This window comes from Mytilus edulis, chromosome 2 (assembly GCF_963676685.1).
Source record: "Mytilus edulis chromosome 2, xbMytEdul2.2, whole genome shotgun sequence".
NCBI lineage: Eukaryota > Metazoa > Mollusca > Bivalvia > Mytilida > Mytilidae > Mytilus > Mytilus edulis.
Window position 1 is genome coordinate 32476218 of NC_092345.1, and position 16688 is coordinate 32492905.

Genomic DNA, 16688 nt, shown 5'->3' on the forward strand with positions numbered 1-16688 from the left:
CTACAATGTAATAGGTAAATTCATTACATGAGAAAAGATCGTACATTAGACTGAACAACTGTTTATCATCGTAAAGTAACAGACATAAAAGTCATATTTCTGTAGAGACTGTTTGCGTTTATGTCCCTTTTTGTGTTTCTTGTAACAAATGACGTGGCTCTGTACGTTACACCCCGTCATTGTGTTAATGTCATTTTTACTATTGTGTTACGTATTTGTTAGTTTTTATAGTGATTAAGATTATACACAATGTTGACTGCTATACCCCAATTTTTTACATTAATTACCTATTACGTCTGTTAGTTTTGTTCACACATAATTGTCAATATAATGGAATTGTATGCGACTGTCGTATAAGTGAGGGGTTTCGCTAACTATAAAACCATGTTTAATCCACCATTTTCTACAGAAGAAAATACCTATACCAAGTCAGGAATATGATAGTATGAAATTCAAAACAGTGTAGCTGTGGCCATTGATTGACACATTAAAATCATTCATTGACTGGGACAATTTAGGTGAACGTTTGTATGTAACGACCAATGCTCACTATGTACTTTTTAAAGAAACTTAAACTATGGGGTCACCAAAGGTTCTCAAAACCTAAATAAAGTAATTCGAAAAATTAATCAGAAATAACACGATATTTTGATTTATATCAATTATATAAATCAAAACACAAAGTTTATTCCTGATTAATTTTTCGAATTATTTTTTAATTAAAGGCGTTAAGAAACCTTTGGTGACCCCACAGTTTAAATGTCTATCGTAGGTACGTCATGAACAGTGGTTGTTACAGACAAACGTTCACGTAAATTGTCCCAGTCAATGGATGATTTTGATGGGTCAATCAATGGCCACAGCTACACTGTTTTGAATTTCATACTAGTTGTTATCCATTCGTTTAATGTGTTTGAGCTTATAATTTTGCCATTTGATTAAGGACTTTCCGTATTGAATTTTCCTCGGCGTTTGGTATGTTTGTGATTTTACTTTTTGAACTATTGAAGACTGGTCTATTTAAGTACAGTACACCTCCTCCCATAACCTTGATTGTGGATTTGATTGTATATTTCACTTTTACAATTAACCAATTACATAAAACATTAACTTAGATATGGCATTTCCTCTATATGTTGTTTATTCTTTACCCTAGACTACATTTGACTAATTTATTTTTTTTCTTATTTTCAATTCGTCACCGCCATCCTGTTTTATTTCATTAAATATTGACAAAACGGCTAAATCATTTAAAACTGAAATTTCTGTTTATCATTTTAATTAAATTTGTGCAAACAACCGTCTCGTCCTGATTTATTTACATGTTAAATTGCAGCAATTATTCCGAAATTTCATCGTTTTCATACATTTTATTTCACATAAAATTCAACGTGCAAGTGAAAATACTCTTCTAATAAATTACAATTATAGAACACTTGCGGAAAAAGTGCAGTGAAAATTAATACCCTTTAAAGAAAATTTCTTTAAAAATATTTTTTACGATGTAAAATATTGCTCGGGTAGAAAGAATTAAGATTCCTCAAGAGATAAAGAACTCTTCTTGACTCCGATAACGATTTATAAATGTTAATAGCGATACAAATTTGAGATGCTTATTTAATTTCTGACAAAGAGCAAAACTGCTATCAAACATCCATGTCTTATTATCATTTATTTCATATAAATTTGAATATTACAAAATGCGACTTTTGTAACGGGAAAATATTATTAATATTAATGTACATTTGCGAAGCATGAGACCTAATTTATACGAGTTCTGAAAGTTCAACAACTTTCGTAGGCTAGCGAAGCTATCATGATTCAGTTGAACTTCGAGAAAAATTTCCAAAACCTTTTCATAACGAATATTATGCATTATTTTGAAAGAAAGGTTTCTCTTAAACTTGTGAATTATGTAAGTAAGCAATTTGTGCAGTAATGTCTCAGCTTTGTAAAGGACTTGAATCAGTCATTCTAAGAGGACAAAGAGGAACGATACAATGTGGTTAGTTTAAAAGTTCGTTGATAGATGTTTTTAATGTTTCCGTATACTACAAATTAAATGCGCAAAGAAAGAAATGCGATGTGGGGAGGGGTACTGTATTTAACGAACAGAAGTTAATAAAAATAACATGCAACCATTAATACGTTCCTTTTTTAGGCTATCAGGCTAATACAACACAAAATGGCGGCTTTCCTATGTCACCAAAGTCACGTGATGTCTTACTTAATTGGATATGTGGCATGAAAAGTTGGAGAAAAAATAATCCCCTACAACATACCATCCCGACCTTCCACCTGCTCTTGTTCTGTCACCTATATATGATTTGTGGACAGTAGATGTCATGATCATGTTCAGACCAAGACCAAGACTCTCTTTGCCCCTCAAAAGAAAAGTTGAGGTTGATTGATTTAGTACTTACTAAATGATACGGTTATTTATTTTGTATGATAGCTTTGACATAAGAACCCTTAATGACGCCCCTCTCATTAATATGATAGTTTAATAATACTGAATAAAAACCTGAGTCAATAAGTAAACGACATTTAACTCTAAACCTGACAAACTCGTCACTGGAGGTCTGTTGGGTACTGGGTTTTGTTTCAATATGTAGAAATTCTACACTCATCCTATTGTTATTGTGCATTTTTGTCAGTTGAAGAAAACTCATGACATCTTTATCGTGGGAAATCAACATTATAGTACAACAAGATTCAGTTTCTAATAGTTGTTTTCACGCGAGGCAAGTTTGAAAAAAAGATGCTGGAATTTTACTTTTTTTTTAAAAGTAACGAAATTTACCTTAAAAACTAACAGGAAACGAACTTAATCGTGTATATATTGTGGTGTAATTGCCAATAAGACAACCATTTACCAAGAGTCCAGAGTCCAAATCACTATTTTATTTGGGTATCATGTTCGTATGTGTTTCGGGTTCACATCACTTCACGCTTAACCGTACGGCGTGAATTCGAAACGAACTCGTCAAAGGGAAATAAAGACACGGTTGAATATCTGAACTTTTTTTTTAAGAAACAAAGTAAATGAAAACTTAAATTTCTTTTCAGTAAGTGTACATTAATATACTCCGATAATGTCTTTTGGTTAACTTATTATTTAAAAGAAATTAATGCAGTTTAGAGTTATTGTTCGGAGTGCAGTATGACAGTCTTTAAAGTGTGCACTTAATTCTACTTTCTGTTACATAAAGTGTTTTAAAAAGTAATTTCAACAAGGAAAGCTATCGGTAGATAAACAAACTTCTAAAAAGAACAATTTTATCGATAACCTTTGAAATTGTTTGAATACCGTTAAATAGTACTGTATTAATTTTTGTCCTCATTCAAATATTTACCAATTGAGAAAACTGTCGGAAGATCTTCAACATTTTTATTGAATTGATAAGATTGTCATTTAATTCAAAAGAAATCTTTTCAAAAAGCTAATACATTTTCCAATTTAACTCTTATCACCGCATAAAAAATAACACTAAACAATCCATTATATTTAAGTATACTTAAGAGTTTTATTCATGCTGTGTAAGCCTATATAAAAAGAAAATCATATATCCTTATGACTTTTCTCGCCTCCATTCGAAAAGATCGATGATGCGTTCATAACGATACCAACTGACGGGTGGGCCTTTAACGTAATACGTTGGCTTGCAGCGCTTTCATTCTCTCAATCATAATTTTGTCGCCAATTCACACCACCATCTTATTAAATTCGTCTGATAGATTATTAAGAGTAATATTACATGAACTAAACTATTATTAATATTTAGTGATAAGCTAGTCTGGGAAGGGATTAAACGTAGCAAATTAGGCATTACGAAAAACCGAAAATATGTCCGCGTTATGATATTTATATTTTGGGACATTACCTGAAGCAGAGCTTAAAGATCAGTCAAAAGTATCTAAATATGCGGATTTTTAACTATGGTGAAATAAATCAGACCACAGTTGTTTTGTTAAATATATATGCCTTTTGCGACATGACGTAGTTACCAATGAGTATCGTACAGTATCGTACAAGATGACGTTAAGATCCGATAGCTAGATAACTTGTTTTTTTTTTAATTTTCCAGCAGACTTTTCACGAATTAACAATATGAAGAACAACAGTAAAACATTGTTCATCTCATAAATGTGTCTGATGATATCCTGTTGATATTGTTGTTCCAAACGCATTCTACTTTTCCACGGTTTTATAGACAATAACTGTTTAGGGTCTTCAAATATCAGCTGTATTTGTACGAGGCTAGGAAACAAGGTGTATGCGAGCTTTTAGCGAGCTACTACACCTGTTTCGAGTCGAGTGCAAATACAGCTGATATTTAAAGACACTAAGCAGTTATTGTCTTTATCCTGCAATTAATTCTGAATATTATTTGTGTTTTGAAAGACACAAAAACATATGTTTTGCATTTAGAATGAAATTCAAAACAGTGTGGCTGTGTCCATTGATTGACACATTAAATTCATCCATTGACTGGGACAATTTAGGTGAACGTTTGTATGTAACGACCATTGCTCACTGTGAACTTTTTAAAGACACTTAAACTATGGGGTCACCAAAGGTATCAACACCTTAATAAAGTATTTCGAAAAATTAATCAGGAATAACACGATGTTTTGATTTATATCAATTGTATAAATCAAAACATAAAGGTTATTCCTGATTAATTTTTCGAATTATTTTATAATTAAAGGCGTTAAGAAACCTTTGGTGACCCCACAGTTTAAATGTCTATCGTAGGTACGTCGTTAACAGTGGTCGTTACAGACACACGTTCACGTAAATTTTCCCAGTTGGCCACAGCCACACTGTTTTGAATTTCATTCTATTTTCGATTTGAAATCCCTTGAGGCCCGTGTAGTAATACGATGCAGTAATCACACATTCAGCTGAAGACGGGTTCGCAAAAAAAGAATCTCGAATGGTCAACAGTAATACATCGCTCAAAGGTGAATAATTATCTATTTTAACATAACAACTATTTTCAACAGTAAAAATAAATAACAAAATATTGTCCACTTTGAAACAGGAGTGTACGAGTTGTCCTACGCTTCAGACTCGACATTCACTAAACATGCATGTTGAAATTGACTACACATTCAAGTTTTGAAATCGATAGTTGTCATCGTAAAAAATACTGCTCAGCTGTTCATGTGTGTATGTTATCAGGAAATTGGTGTGATTGTTATTGCTCTAAAGAAATGTTTAAAAACAAATAGAACGCGTAAAAGTACTCGTTAATTCGCAATTAATACGTCATTGGAATGCGATTGCAATACACATTCTGAGGTCACGCAGGTTCATACAATACTCAGTCCGGTAGTGGGCGGAGCTTTTAAGCGATATCAGATACAGTTAAATTGGACATTTACCTTTTATGGTCCAATATCCAAAATCTAAGTACATGGTTAGATTCAGCATATCAAAGAACCCAAGAATTCAATTTTAGATGAAATCAAATAAAGTTGAATTTTGGACCCTATAGACCTCAATGTGGACCAATTTGATAACGGGGCCAAACTTTCAAAAATATAATAATTGGTTAGATTCAGCATATCAATGAACCCCATACATTCAATTTTTGTTGAAATCAAACAAAGTTCCTTTAAAGAAAACCGCTACATATCTTCCAGTTTTACAGCTATCCCTTTTTTCTAAATCTTACTGAGAAACGCGAATGACTTTTCGGAGAAGGATGGTTTTAACTTAACTAAATATTTTCAGTTATTGTTCTGAATTGATTTTCTTTTTATCATAAATTCCCCTATTACACTGTCAAGCTGTTTCATTAAAGAAGTTTATATAGTTAAATAGCCTCGATTTAAATCTTATAAAAACGTATGAAATATTTGTATCATTACTGTGCTATGATTGATTTCTAGCAATGACCGTCTCACACCATTCAAAGTTTTTGTCTGCTCTGCCGATTTTATTTATCAATTTTCACTTCAAATTCTCGCTTGTTTAAATTTATGCAAATTAGAAATAAATTGTTAAGCATGTCTTCATTTTTCTGAAGATAACTCGAAGTGTTTTCTTTGATCATTTTTAATTTGATATTAGATTTGAATTATATAAGATTTAGATAAAATTGTTTGGCTATATTTATTTACACATAAATGAAAGCGTGAAAAATGTAAGAAGACTCTTGCAGTTGGCGGATGAATACATCAAAGAAGACCGTAGCAATAGTTTACTTAAGAGTAATTCGACACGCGTCTGTCGTGAATTCTAATTAATACATGAACGTTTATTGATTGTGAATCACTTCGCAAGAGTTAAGTACTTTATAAAATTAAATGAGGTTTTTGATTTTTGATTAATATTTACCATATTTCATCACCTTTTAAACTATGTTACGGTTTAATCCGGAAGAAAGATAAATAAAACTGAAGATGATTAATCATACACTGAAAGAGTCAATAATACGGGAGTTAAACGTTGACGCCGAGTTAAAGCTGGAAAATGAACAATGAATAAATTAAACATATTTTTAAATATAATAAGAGCCCCGGATCTATACAGTGGTTGCAACGAATGCATTGCGGGAAGTGAACTTTAAATGGGTATATATAAACGATTTTACTTCAATGTTGTTGACCATCCCAAATATAATGAAATTAGGTCTAATGAAAAGTCCTAAAACTTACCCCCCCCCCGCATTCATATTTGTTTTAAGATTTTGGTTGACTATGTTTTGAGGTTGCTGTCTTATTGATTTTGGTCAGACGTCCCCTTGGTCTTTCATCAGGTAACTTTATACACAACTCTTTTAAATCAATAGCACTCTCAAAAACTATAATATTATATCTTTATGATAGTTTAGTAGAGGTATGATGGCTATTCATACATGTACATGAATAGTTCTTTCTTCGTACATGTTGCTCAACAGAATATCGGAATAATGATTTTTAATGTGAGCAAACCATATAAAATGTAGCTAAATGGACTCTTCGAGTTAGTATATTGAACCAACTAAAACCGATTATACGGAATGCTTTTTTTCCCCTCATAGTTCGTACAGTTGCCTATAATTGCTTACGTCCACTTCGTTTGAACTTTGATGAATAGGTGTCTCATTGGTAATCATACCATACTGTCTTCTGATTTTAAGAAAGAATGGACTGAAAGTCTGCTTAGCTACATTTTCGATGATAACTAGAGTTTGTTGCGATATTTGAGTGTTCATTTACTATTTAAGATTTAATTTTTGATAATATTTTCAAAAGCGAACACCAAAACGTTGCGTTTGGTTAAAAAAGCACCTACCAATGTTAATTAATTCAACCAATTACTAGATTGTTACCACGGATTCTTGATCAGCGAATTGCGAAATACCTCTGTATCGAGATCTCGGAAGTGATCGAACGTCAAATATTACACTTAGGATTGTTTAATAATCCAATCTTTACATAAATATTTGTTTACAAATGACAACTTGTCTCGAATTATAGTTATGATATTGTTTAAATATTTACAGAACTTAAATCAATAAGGGAGCATTACTCTGCAGACGACAGTGGGATTTACTGCTGTCCTGTCAGGGAGATCAAAGAATATTTTGTGTACTCGGGATGTTCCAGAATCAATCTGTTATGATTCACATATTGGTGTGAATTTCAACAATGTGATCTCGTGAACTTTCAAAGAGTCTTGTATATGTATAAGATTTATTTCATAATTAAATAAGATATTATTTACAAAATTCTACCGTACTTTGGACCAAGATGGCTTTTTGTTCAAACGTTCATATTTTGGTATAGATCAGTATTTTTTAACATCATCAGTCCTCATAAATAGTTGTCTATACTTGTCTTCTGAGCATAAGGGAAAATGTGATTTGGTAGGCGGTATTCCAATTGGTACTACTTGTGCAACTTATAATACATGAACCGTGTAAATATCAATTCATCACTATGAGAAAAATGTTTTTTCTATTTTCAAATAACAAAAAAAAAATTCTCTCTTCTCTTTAATACAATATGTTAGTTCGAAGCAATACTTTTAGCGTCACTATTGGGATTCAAAGTCAACATATGTTATGATGGTATAACACTAAACCCCTCACGGGGAGGATTGTGCCTGATATTCATATGATGAAGACATAATTTTTCTATCAGTTTAATTGAGGTCCGGAGCTGGCATGTCAGTTAACTGCTAGTATTCTGATGTTATTTATGTATTATTGTCATTTTGTTTATTTTCTTTGGTTACATCTTCTGACATCAGACTCGGACTTCTCTTGAACTGAATTTTAATGTGCGTATTGTTATGTGTTTTCTTTTCTGCATTGGCTAGAGGTATAGGGGGAGGGTTGAGATCTCACAAACATGTTTAACCCCGACGCATTTTTGCGCCTGTCCCAAGTCAGGAGCCTCTGGCCTTTGTTAGTCTGTTCATTATCTCTGAACCAGTATATATTTGTTTAGGGGCCAGCTGAAGGACGCCTCCGGGTGCGAGAATTTCTCGTTGCATTGAAGACCTGTTGGTGACCTTCTGCTGTTGTCTGCTCTATGGTCGGGTTGTTGTCTCTTTGGCACATTCCCCATTTCCATTCTCAATTTTATACTACGAAAAGTCATCGGTTTTTGGTCTAATCCAATGTTGACTGGACTATCGTGGAGAAATAGCATGATGATAAATTTGTTGAATTACCCTATCACAGTAAAAGGAATGAACAATAAAGTGGTAAACCGGTCCTGATATGGAACGGCTAATAATGACGTCTGTATATAAGTGTATCAAATTTTAGTTTGCCTTTATGTCAGACACAATTACCATTTACCGAAAAATTTATATCAAAGAATTGCACTCTAATATAATTCCAAAATATAATTGAATCCATCTTCTGAAATAACAGTGAATTGATCAATTATATTTTGTAAACAAAAACAGAAAGGGGGGTTTGCAGTCTTGACACTCATCACTGTGGAATGAAAGGGAGTAAATTAATCTCCTTCGAAATGCATTGTTGGGGATACTTGAGCATTCATTTTGACAAATTGGAAACTTTTATAGTTGATACAGCCTATTAAAGTCAAATGAAGACAAAACACGGCGTGAAACTGTGATGGAATAGACGGGTAAGGATTGTTAAAGTGGAGATGTATAGTCGATTTAACACCGCCCTATAATTACTCCGTAACTCTAGGATAGTTATTAACTGCGGACTATTGGTATTAACCGCAGAACATGGTTATTAACTGCGGTCCTTTGTTGTGCATTATTCAAAATACTAGTTTCCCGAAGAATTTTTTTATAAAAGTTTTCATAGTTATACACTTTATCGAACAAAAAAGGACGTCCAATACCAGCAATTAATTACACCCAGGCGATTTATTTCCAATTTATTTCAAATAAAAATCGTTCAGTAACTACCGCTTTTATAAAATCATATGTTATTATATCAAACATAAACTGTTCTGTGGAATTTTAAATCATGAAGAAATCGTCTTAAATTGTCGCGCGTTGCACCCTTGGGTATCTTATTTTTATGTTTTAGAATTCTTCAGAAATGAAGACAAAAAATAGATGATAAAAGAGTTTTCCAAGGGAGTCCATTTTGGTTGTCTCGTGTTCGTTTCGAGTATCAATATTAGCTTAATATATATATATATTCAACCTTTTGTATAATTTAACAGATTGAAAGAATAACATATAATTCAATTTTAAGCTTTACATATTTGGTAGCCAATTGTTATATTGGATTTGAAAAAGACTTTAAATTATAATGAATACAAATTTTAAAAAATGCAGGGCGCATCTTGATACGACTGCAGAGAATGAACCCTGAACAGTTTGGGCAAGTATGGACACAGCATTTAAGCTTGATTTTTGAAGTTTCCGGAAATATTGTACTGCTACACCACTTTCCTATATTACGGATAGGGTTGTGCGCCGCTTACAAGTTCAACTCCGACACAATATGCATGTACCTTTCCCAGGTCAGGAGCCTGTTATTGAGTGGTTGTTTATTGGTGTTTTTTTTATATATCGGATAAATACAACGTAAAAAGATAGAAGAACTAGACACGATTTGGTCAATATAGATATATATCTATTTCTCACATGATTTATTTAACATGCTTAAACAAATTTTGAAAAGTCATACTATTTACGATAAAAAAAAAATCCAAATGGTCTGCGGTTCTGTTACATTGCGGATGAAGACACTATTTTGAGACATAACTAAAACATTATTTTGCCAAATTTTGCCTCAAAGAACTTTTTTCAAAGACTGTTTTCAGAAAAATGCAATACAAATGTCGTTTTATGAACAAGCTTTTGATACATTACGTGAATAGATGAAACTAAAGTTTACAACTTAGTTAATTCAATTAGTAAATTAAAACAATTGACAAAATCTTGTATCCCCGCACTGTAAGATACTCAAACAGAGAAAAATACAAATTTAAAAAAAAGATTGAGACTTTCATATGTCTGTAACTGAAAAAAAATACAAGTTTTATAATGCAATAATGACTTCTTCTGTCATGTCGCATAACATTTCTTTATATAACCTCCTTGATCAAATGTACATGAACATAGCTCTTTTTGCTAATAAAATGCCATTAATTATTGCATGGAATTTTTTTTATCATATCATTACGCCCAAAAATCTAAGTAAATATTTACATGTACCTAAGTTTCAAATGCTATTATAAAATAACAATAAATAATTGTCCTCCGTTTATGCGTATTTTTATAAAAAATATAATACAATTCATTCATGTTGTTTTCTTCTTTTTCAATACTTCTTTCAGAATTTTTAACAAGTATTACTTGTATCAATAAATAGTCAACCCATGCATCCCCGTTCGCGATTCTAAATTTACATCGTACAGATAGAGCAAAATGTAGCGCCTAACTTTGTTCATATTAAACAGCCTGTATAGTTAATACATTTTAGAAATAAACAATCATAATAAGAAAGAAAGAAAAACAAGAAAGGAAATTCAAAGTACTATTTTTATGCAGTCACATAGCTTTTATTTTTAAATCTAATAAGATACTATAGTACTTAATGCTGTAGTTTTTGAAAATCAATACGATAAAAAAAAAATTCGCGATACATAATAGTGTTGCCTGGACGAAACTACAATATATGAAAACGAAGAGATGTTGTGATTCCCAATGAAATCCACCAGAGTTAAAATGAAGTGGTGGTAAGCAACAATAGGCCACCAGATGGCCCTCATCAATGAGAAAATTCATATTGTAAAGTCGTCTATATATGTATAAAAGGCCCCATCATAAATTATTTAAAACAATTCAAACGATAAAATTAACGGTCTAATTTACAACGATGAAAATGTACAGGTCATTGACGCATACTATTTTGTTCTATCAAGATTGCAAAATTCAGGTCCAAGAACCACAACACAAGCCAAAAAATAACATTTTTATTTATTTTTACAAATAGTCGAAACGCAATTCATGTGCACTCTTAAATGGGACTACAAAAGTATACATTACACCCCAGTGATAAAATCTGACCAGTGTCAACAACTGATTATAGCCTTTAACCTTTATGGCAGGCCTAGTATTTAACCAATTGATTTTTTAAAACGTGTTGAAATGTCCATTCATGTTTTGTTTATGCTCTTCAGTATACTATTTCTCATTCTTATAATTACTGAATGAAATACTTTGGACTTATTTAACTGATTATAGATATGCTTTTTGCTATATGATCAGATCGTTTGTTTACATTTTTTTCCTGTGATTCGGAACTTTGGGCGTAATATCATCTTTACTGTGAAAAAGAAAAATAGATCTACAAAATTTCTTTAGCATATTTTAACATCTCGTAAAAGAAGTCTTTTTCTTGTTAAAATTCATATAATTTATTTATACGTACGAAATTATAAAACATTTCCAAAATGTGCATATTACTATGAAGAGTCTCTCCGGCGATTGTCGTATGTGGTTTATTGTATGTTAAGGAATTGAATAAATAACGTAGATATTTGGCCACCCCTTTTTTGTTTCAATTTGGTCCTAACTTGTTCTTAAATCAAGGAAATATGAAGTTTGATATGGCATGATGAATCGGATGTCGGCGCTTATACGTACATTGTTAAAGACAATTTGGTGCCTTACTTGAAATTATTTCGTAATGAAGTTAATACAATTTTTTTTGGCTATATGTTGCGTTTCGGACCAATTCCAGTCCCTTCGAAACGAATATATACACGTCCGTTTGGAATGGTGTGTACTTCCGATAATTCAGTTTTTAAGTAGGAAAGTTTCACACTGAACTTTAAACAACACTTGCAAGAATTCTTTGAGGGTTTATTGCCTTTCTTATTTCCACATGTTCCTCTAGCTGTTAAAATTCCTGGCCCTGATCTTGACAAACCCATTTTGCAGAGCCTGTTGTATGGAGTTTTTGTTAATATGTTCCTATCCTGAATATTTATGAAATACTTTCAACCAAATAAAAGAGGGGCACGAAGCTTTGTTCTAGCTTCAAATAAAATTTTCATTAAATTTAGATAATTTCACTAAATATGCATGAATTAATACACACTATATAAAAAACTAATTTCAAGTCATAGATTTATTCTATTGTGGCAGTATTTTTTTTTTATTTGCTTCTTACCTCCAATTTTTGTTCTATTAAAAGGTTGATTACCTATATTTAAACTTGGAAAAAGAGCAAAATAGAAATTCAAAACATACAAACAAAAAAAAACTCGCAGTAACAAAAATCTAAACGATGTTTCTTCAATTTAAATGATATAGCTTGCTGTCAGTAGACTCTATTTTTTGGTCATAAAATATTTTTTTTAAACTTGAGGAAATTGCATTCATTTTAAGCACACGAAAACCCTGAAATATAAAATGATAAAAACTTTAAATGATTTTCTTAAAATGATATAGGTGCTTGTCATTCAGCTCAACTTTTTTTGCAATTGATATATCGTATGTTGCTGATTGGGTAGCATAATACAAATGGTGTTGTTTTTTTTGGTTCCAGTGGAATCACGATTAACCAACTCTTCATTCCGATTGATAATAAGAGAGCCTAACTGTATTAACAGTTTTAATATGTATTCACTTCCAAGTATTCTGCACTTAATACTTGCCACTGGACATTAGGCAAACATCAATTAATAAATAAACTTAATCAAAGATTATAGTGAAGGTTTTAATACAAGATATGTGTCTGAATGGGTTACCTATTTAATTTTATATACATTTTTGTTGACTTTTAAATATACAAAATGCATCCATTCATATTTTAAAATGCTTCTTTGGACTAAAACTCATTTTCAATTAGATTGAATAATTGAAAGACCTTGACATTGCCGATAATAGCCGGAATGTTATGGATCTTCATTGATGTGATAAACTTTACGTACAGTTTAAGCGATCGATGCGAACCCAATTATATAAAATATTATTTCAACACCAATCAACGTCCAAATGATTTTTATAGATATTTTATTGAATTAAACTAGCATGTCAGACAGATCTTGATGATAGCAAAAGAAATAAACACAATAAATCTGAAAGTCCTGTTTGAACTGTAAACTGCTTTTTCTAACATTTTTTTTGTAGTTTCTTGAACTTTATAAAAAAAAATTCGTGCACAAATAAATCACAATTTTTACAGTTATTTATGTGTATCTCACATTTTTGAGATATATTATAAAAATAATACCTTATCAGTTTTCTACTCTTATTTCAATTCATTTTTTACTGGTGACTTTAAACATTATTTTTCCCTTTTTTAATGTCTGTAAACCTAGACAGTCAAGGGTAATGTAATATAAGAGTAATAAATGAACTCTTAAATATAGAGATGTGTATTCTGAATCATTGCCGGTTTTTTTTATATGTTTTTGTGTTTATACTTGCAAATAGTAGCTTTCATAGACAATTGGAAGTCTATGTACTACATTCACCCTCCACTTTCCATATCCAGGACAGTCAGAATTCAGAGCTAAGGAGGCAGGGTCAATTTTTATGTGTTTTTGTGTTTATACTTGCAAATAGTAGCTTTCATAGACAATTGGAAGTCTATGTACTACATTCACCCTCCACTTTCCATATCCAGGACAGCCATAATTCAGAGCTTAGGAGGCAGGATCATTTTCCCCTGTATTTGTTTCACACACAGGCTTAGAATCAGAAAGTTGTTAAAATTTACTGTAATTTTTAATCTTAAAGAAACTCAATGAATTGTTTGACTATATTTCATTGGTTTCATAAATACCTAGTTATTATTAATTTATCATTGCGAAACATTGTTGTTGTGGATAATTTTGATATTATATTACAGATTTACTTGTTTTAGGATAATATGCCTTGAAAAGTCAACGTAGACCAAAATGAAGTTTTTCTTCCAATTTATTTTTTATCATCATATATAATATCAAATGTTTTTTTAATGACTACTGTGTCAAGTGTTTATACATGCATACGCGATAATTTTGTTAGAAATAAAATACACACACAAATAAAACTGTGAAACTTAGTATTTTAGTAAACATTTATCTAAAAAAAAATGACCCATATTTGAAAAAAATATATATATTGAGGGGATATTGGTCGTAAACCTATTACCATTCTTATGAATCTTACCTATTTGCTTATAAACTTCATCTTCAGTGTACCAAGTATCTTCCACAACGGCACCAAAGAAATCATCATACTTTGCAGAAAGACGATTTTTATATACGGTCAGGAAAAAAATGTAGCTTTCACCTGTTGAGACATCAGAATAGCACATTTTCTTGTCCCCAAAATTCCCTATCATAAATGTACTTAAATCATCTATACTAGTTGCTGTTTCTAACATGTGTTTACCTTTGTATATTTGCTTTATTTTTATTTTTGATTCATATGTTTCTGATTTTGTTCTAATTTCTTTGAATGTTTGTAAAACGGTTCCGGAAACCACAATTTCTGCAAGTGCAGTTCTATCATATACGGAAACTGGTGTCCACCCGTTCAGCAGATATATGCATCCTGATATTACACACGGCAACACAGATACTATCAAACATTTTAAAAATGCTTCAATTCCCACCATATCAGAAAAATTGATCAAATCTGACTTAAACTTTAAATAATTCTATTCAAAACTACACCATTTAAAACTGATATGAAATAAATTAGACGGTCATATTTCAAAATATAAATCTCTATATGTATATAAAATAATGCTGTAGAGCTTCACATTTACTCCATGATAACATCTTTACTTTTGTAATATTTGTCAGAAATTGATTATGAGGTCAAACATAACTTTTAAGTGATAATAGTGCATTTCTTGTCCTCCCTTCTTCTCAGTTGACAGGATTTCAAATAAATGTAACTATTTTAAACACAATGCGGTTTGTTTTCTTTTACTAGTAGTAGTTAGTAAGTAATTTGTTACATATTCCATCGTCTCACATAGTAAAAAAAAACCACTGAATTCTATATGTATGTAATATAAAGCTAAATTTCCTATTCTACATGGTGATACTAAACTAACGAATTCACCGTATTTTGTTACTTGTTCCACTTTAAAACTATTTCATATCGCCTTAAATTAATAATAATAATTCCAACAGTTCACAATTTTTCGTAACATCAACGTTATTGGTCTCCATTATAATTACACTTAATTTCAATTTTAGAATCTATTGATTCTTAATCCCTATGAATGATAAGAACACTCAATTAATGATCTCATCTTCAATAGAAAAGAGGGTGGATCTTAACGCAGCCAATAGATAGCTTATTAGTCAAATACTTTTCTCTTTACGTTTAAACATCCTATTCCAAACACTCGAACCATTGTCAATTGCAGATAAAACGCAGATTCATTTATATTAAAATTATCCAAGCGAGTAAGCTTTTAGTTAAAGTTTGGCCTACACCCACTGCGGTAAAGGAATGCCCCTTCATGGAAGTTGACTGACAAATAGCTTGACCTATAGACACTAGAATAGAAGACAGAGTGCGTATGAAGTCAGATTTAACAAAGAATCGTTTATACAATCTGATAATATTTGATACGTCCATGAAATATAACATTTTACATTTAAAGTACAACGTTATGAATACGTTCAAGATATGTAATACAGGCTCCTTTATCTTTATTATTATTTTTTCATTCAGTGTTCTTTTCCGAAGAAAAAAACTTTATATGTAGTTAAAAGATACGAGTCAATTAAGAAATGTTTCTGCATTGTATTAAAGTTAATCGAATTATGCCATTCATAAAATAATGTACCAAGTAAGTCATTCATAAAAATGAAGACATTCTTTGTGTAAATCAAAGTAAGCTATAGATATTCGAACTTCACGGAAACTAAGGCAAACCCATATTTGCTTCGGATGTATATTAAGTATATTAGTCAGCTTCACTCAAGTTCGTCTTTTTTTCAATTAAGAAAAACTGTTGAAAACAAAAATAGAGCTGAAAATTCCTGTAAAAGAAGAAACATACTTAATCACACATCGTTTGAATACAGATAAACAATTTTTACAAATTCTTATTTCATTTCAAATATTCTATTTTGGATGGAAGACTTGCTGCGATAAATAGATTCTACTATTAAAAGATTGTTAACATTGATCTTTCCACTTATCTCTGTAAGATTTTTGTAAAATTTATGATTGTTGAATTATAAGTAAAGTTATCTTTTACGTAATCTGAAGATAAATA

The 16688-nt window shown here is 31.2% G+C and overlaps 1 protein-coding gene across 1 annotated transcript in view; it reads right to left on the bottom strand.

Moving 5' to 3' along the window:
• Positions 1 to 15981, bottom strand: part of LOC139511973 (uncharacterized) — a 31943-nt gene extending 15962 nt beyond the window's left edge. Inside the window, exon 1 of the mRNA XM_071299214.1 lies at positions 14612 to 15981. Coding sequence (XP_071155315.1) covers positions 14612 to 15062 — 451 coding nt within the window. The 5' untranslated portion in view covers positions 15063 to 15981. The remainder of the gene's footprint in view (positions 1 to 14611) is intronic.
• Positions 15982 to 16688: the final 707 nt, after the last annotated feature.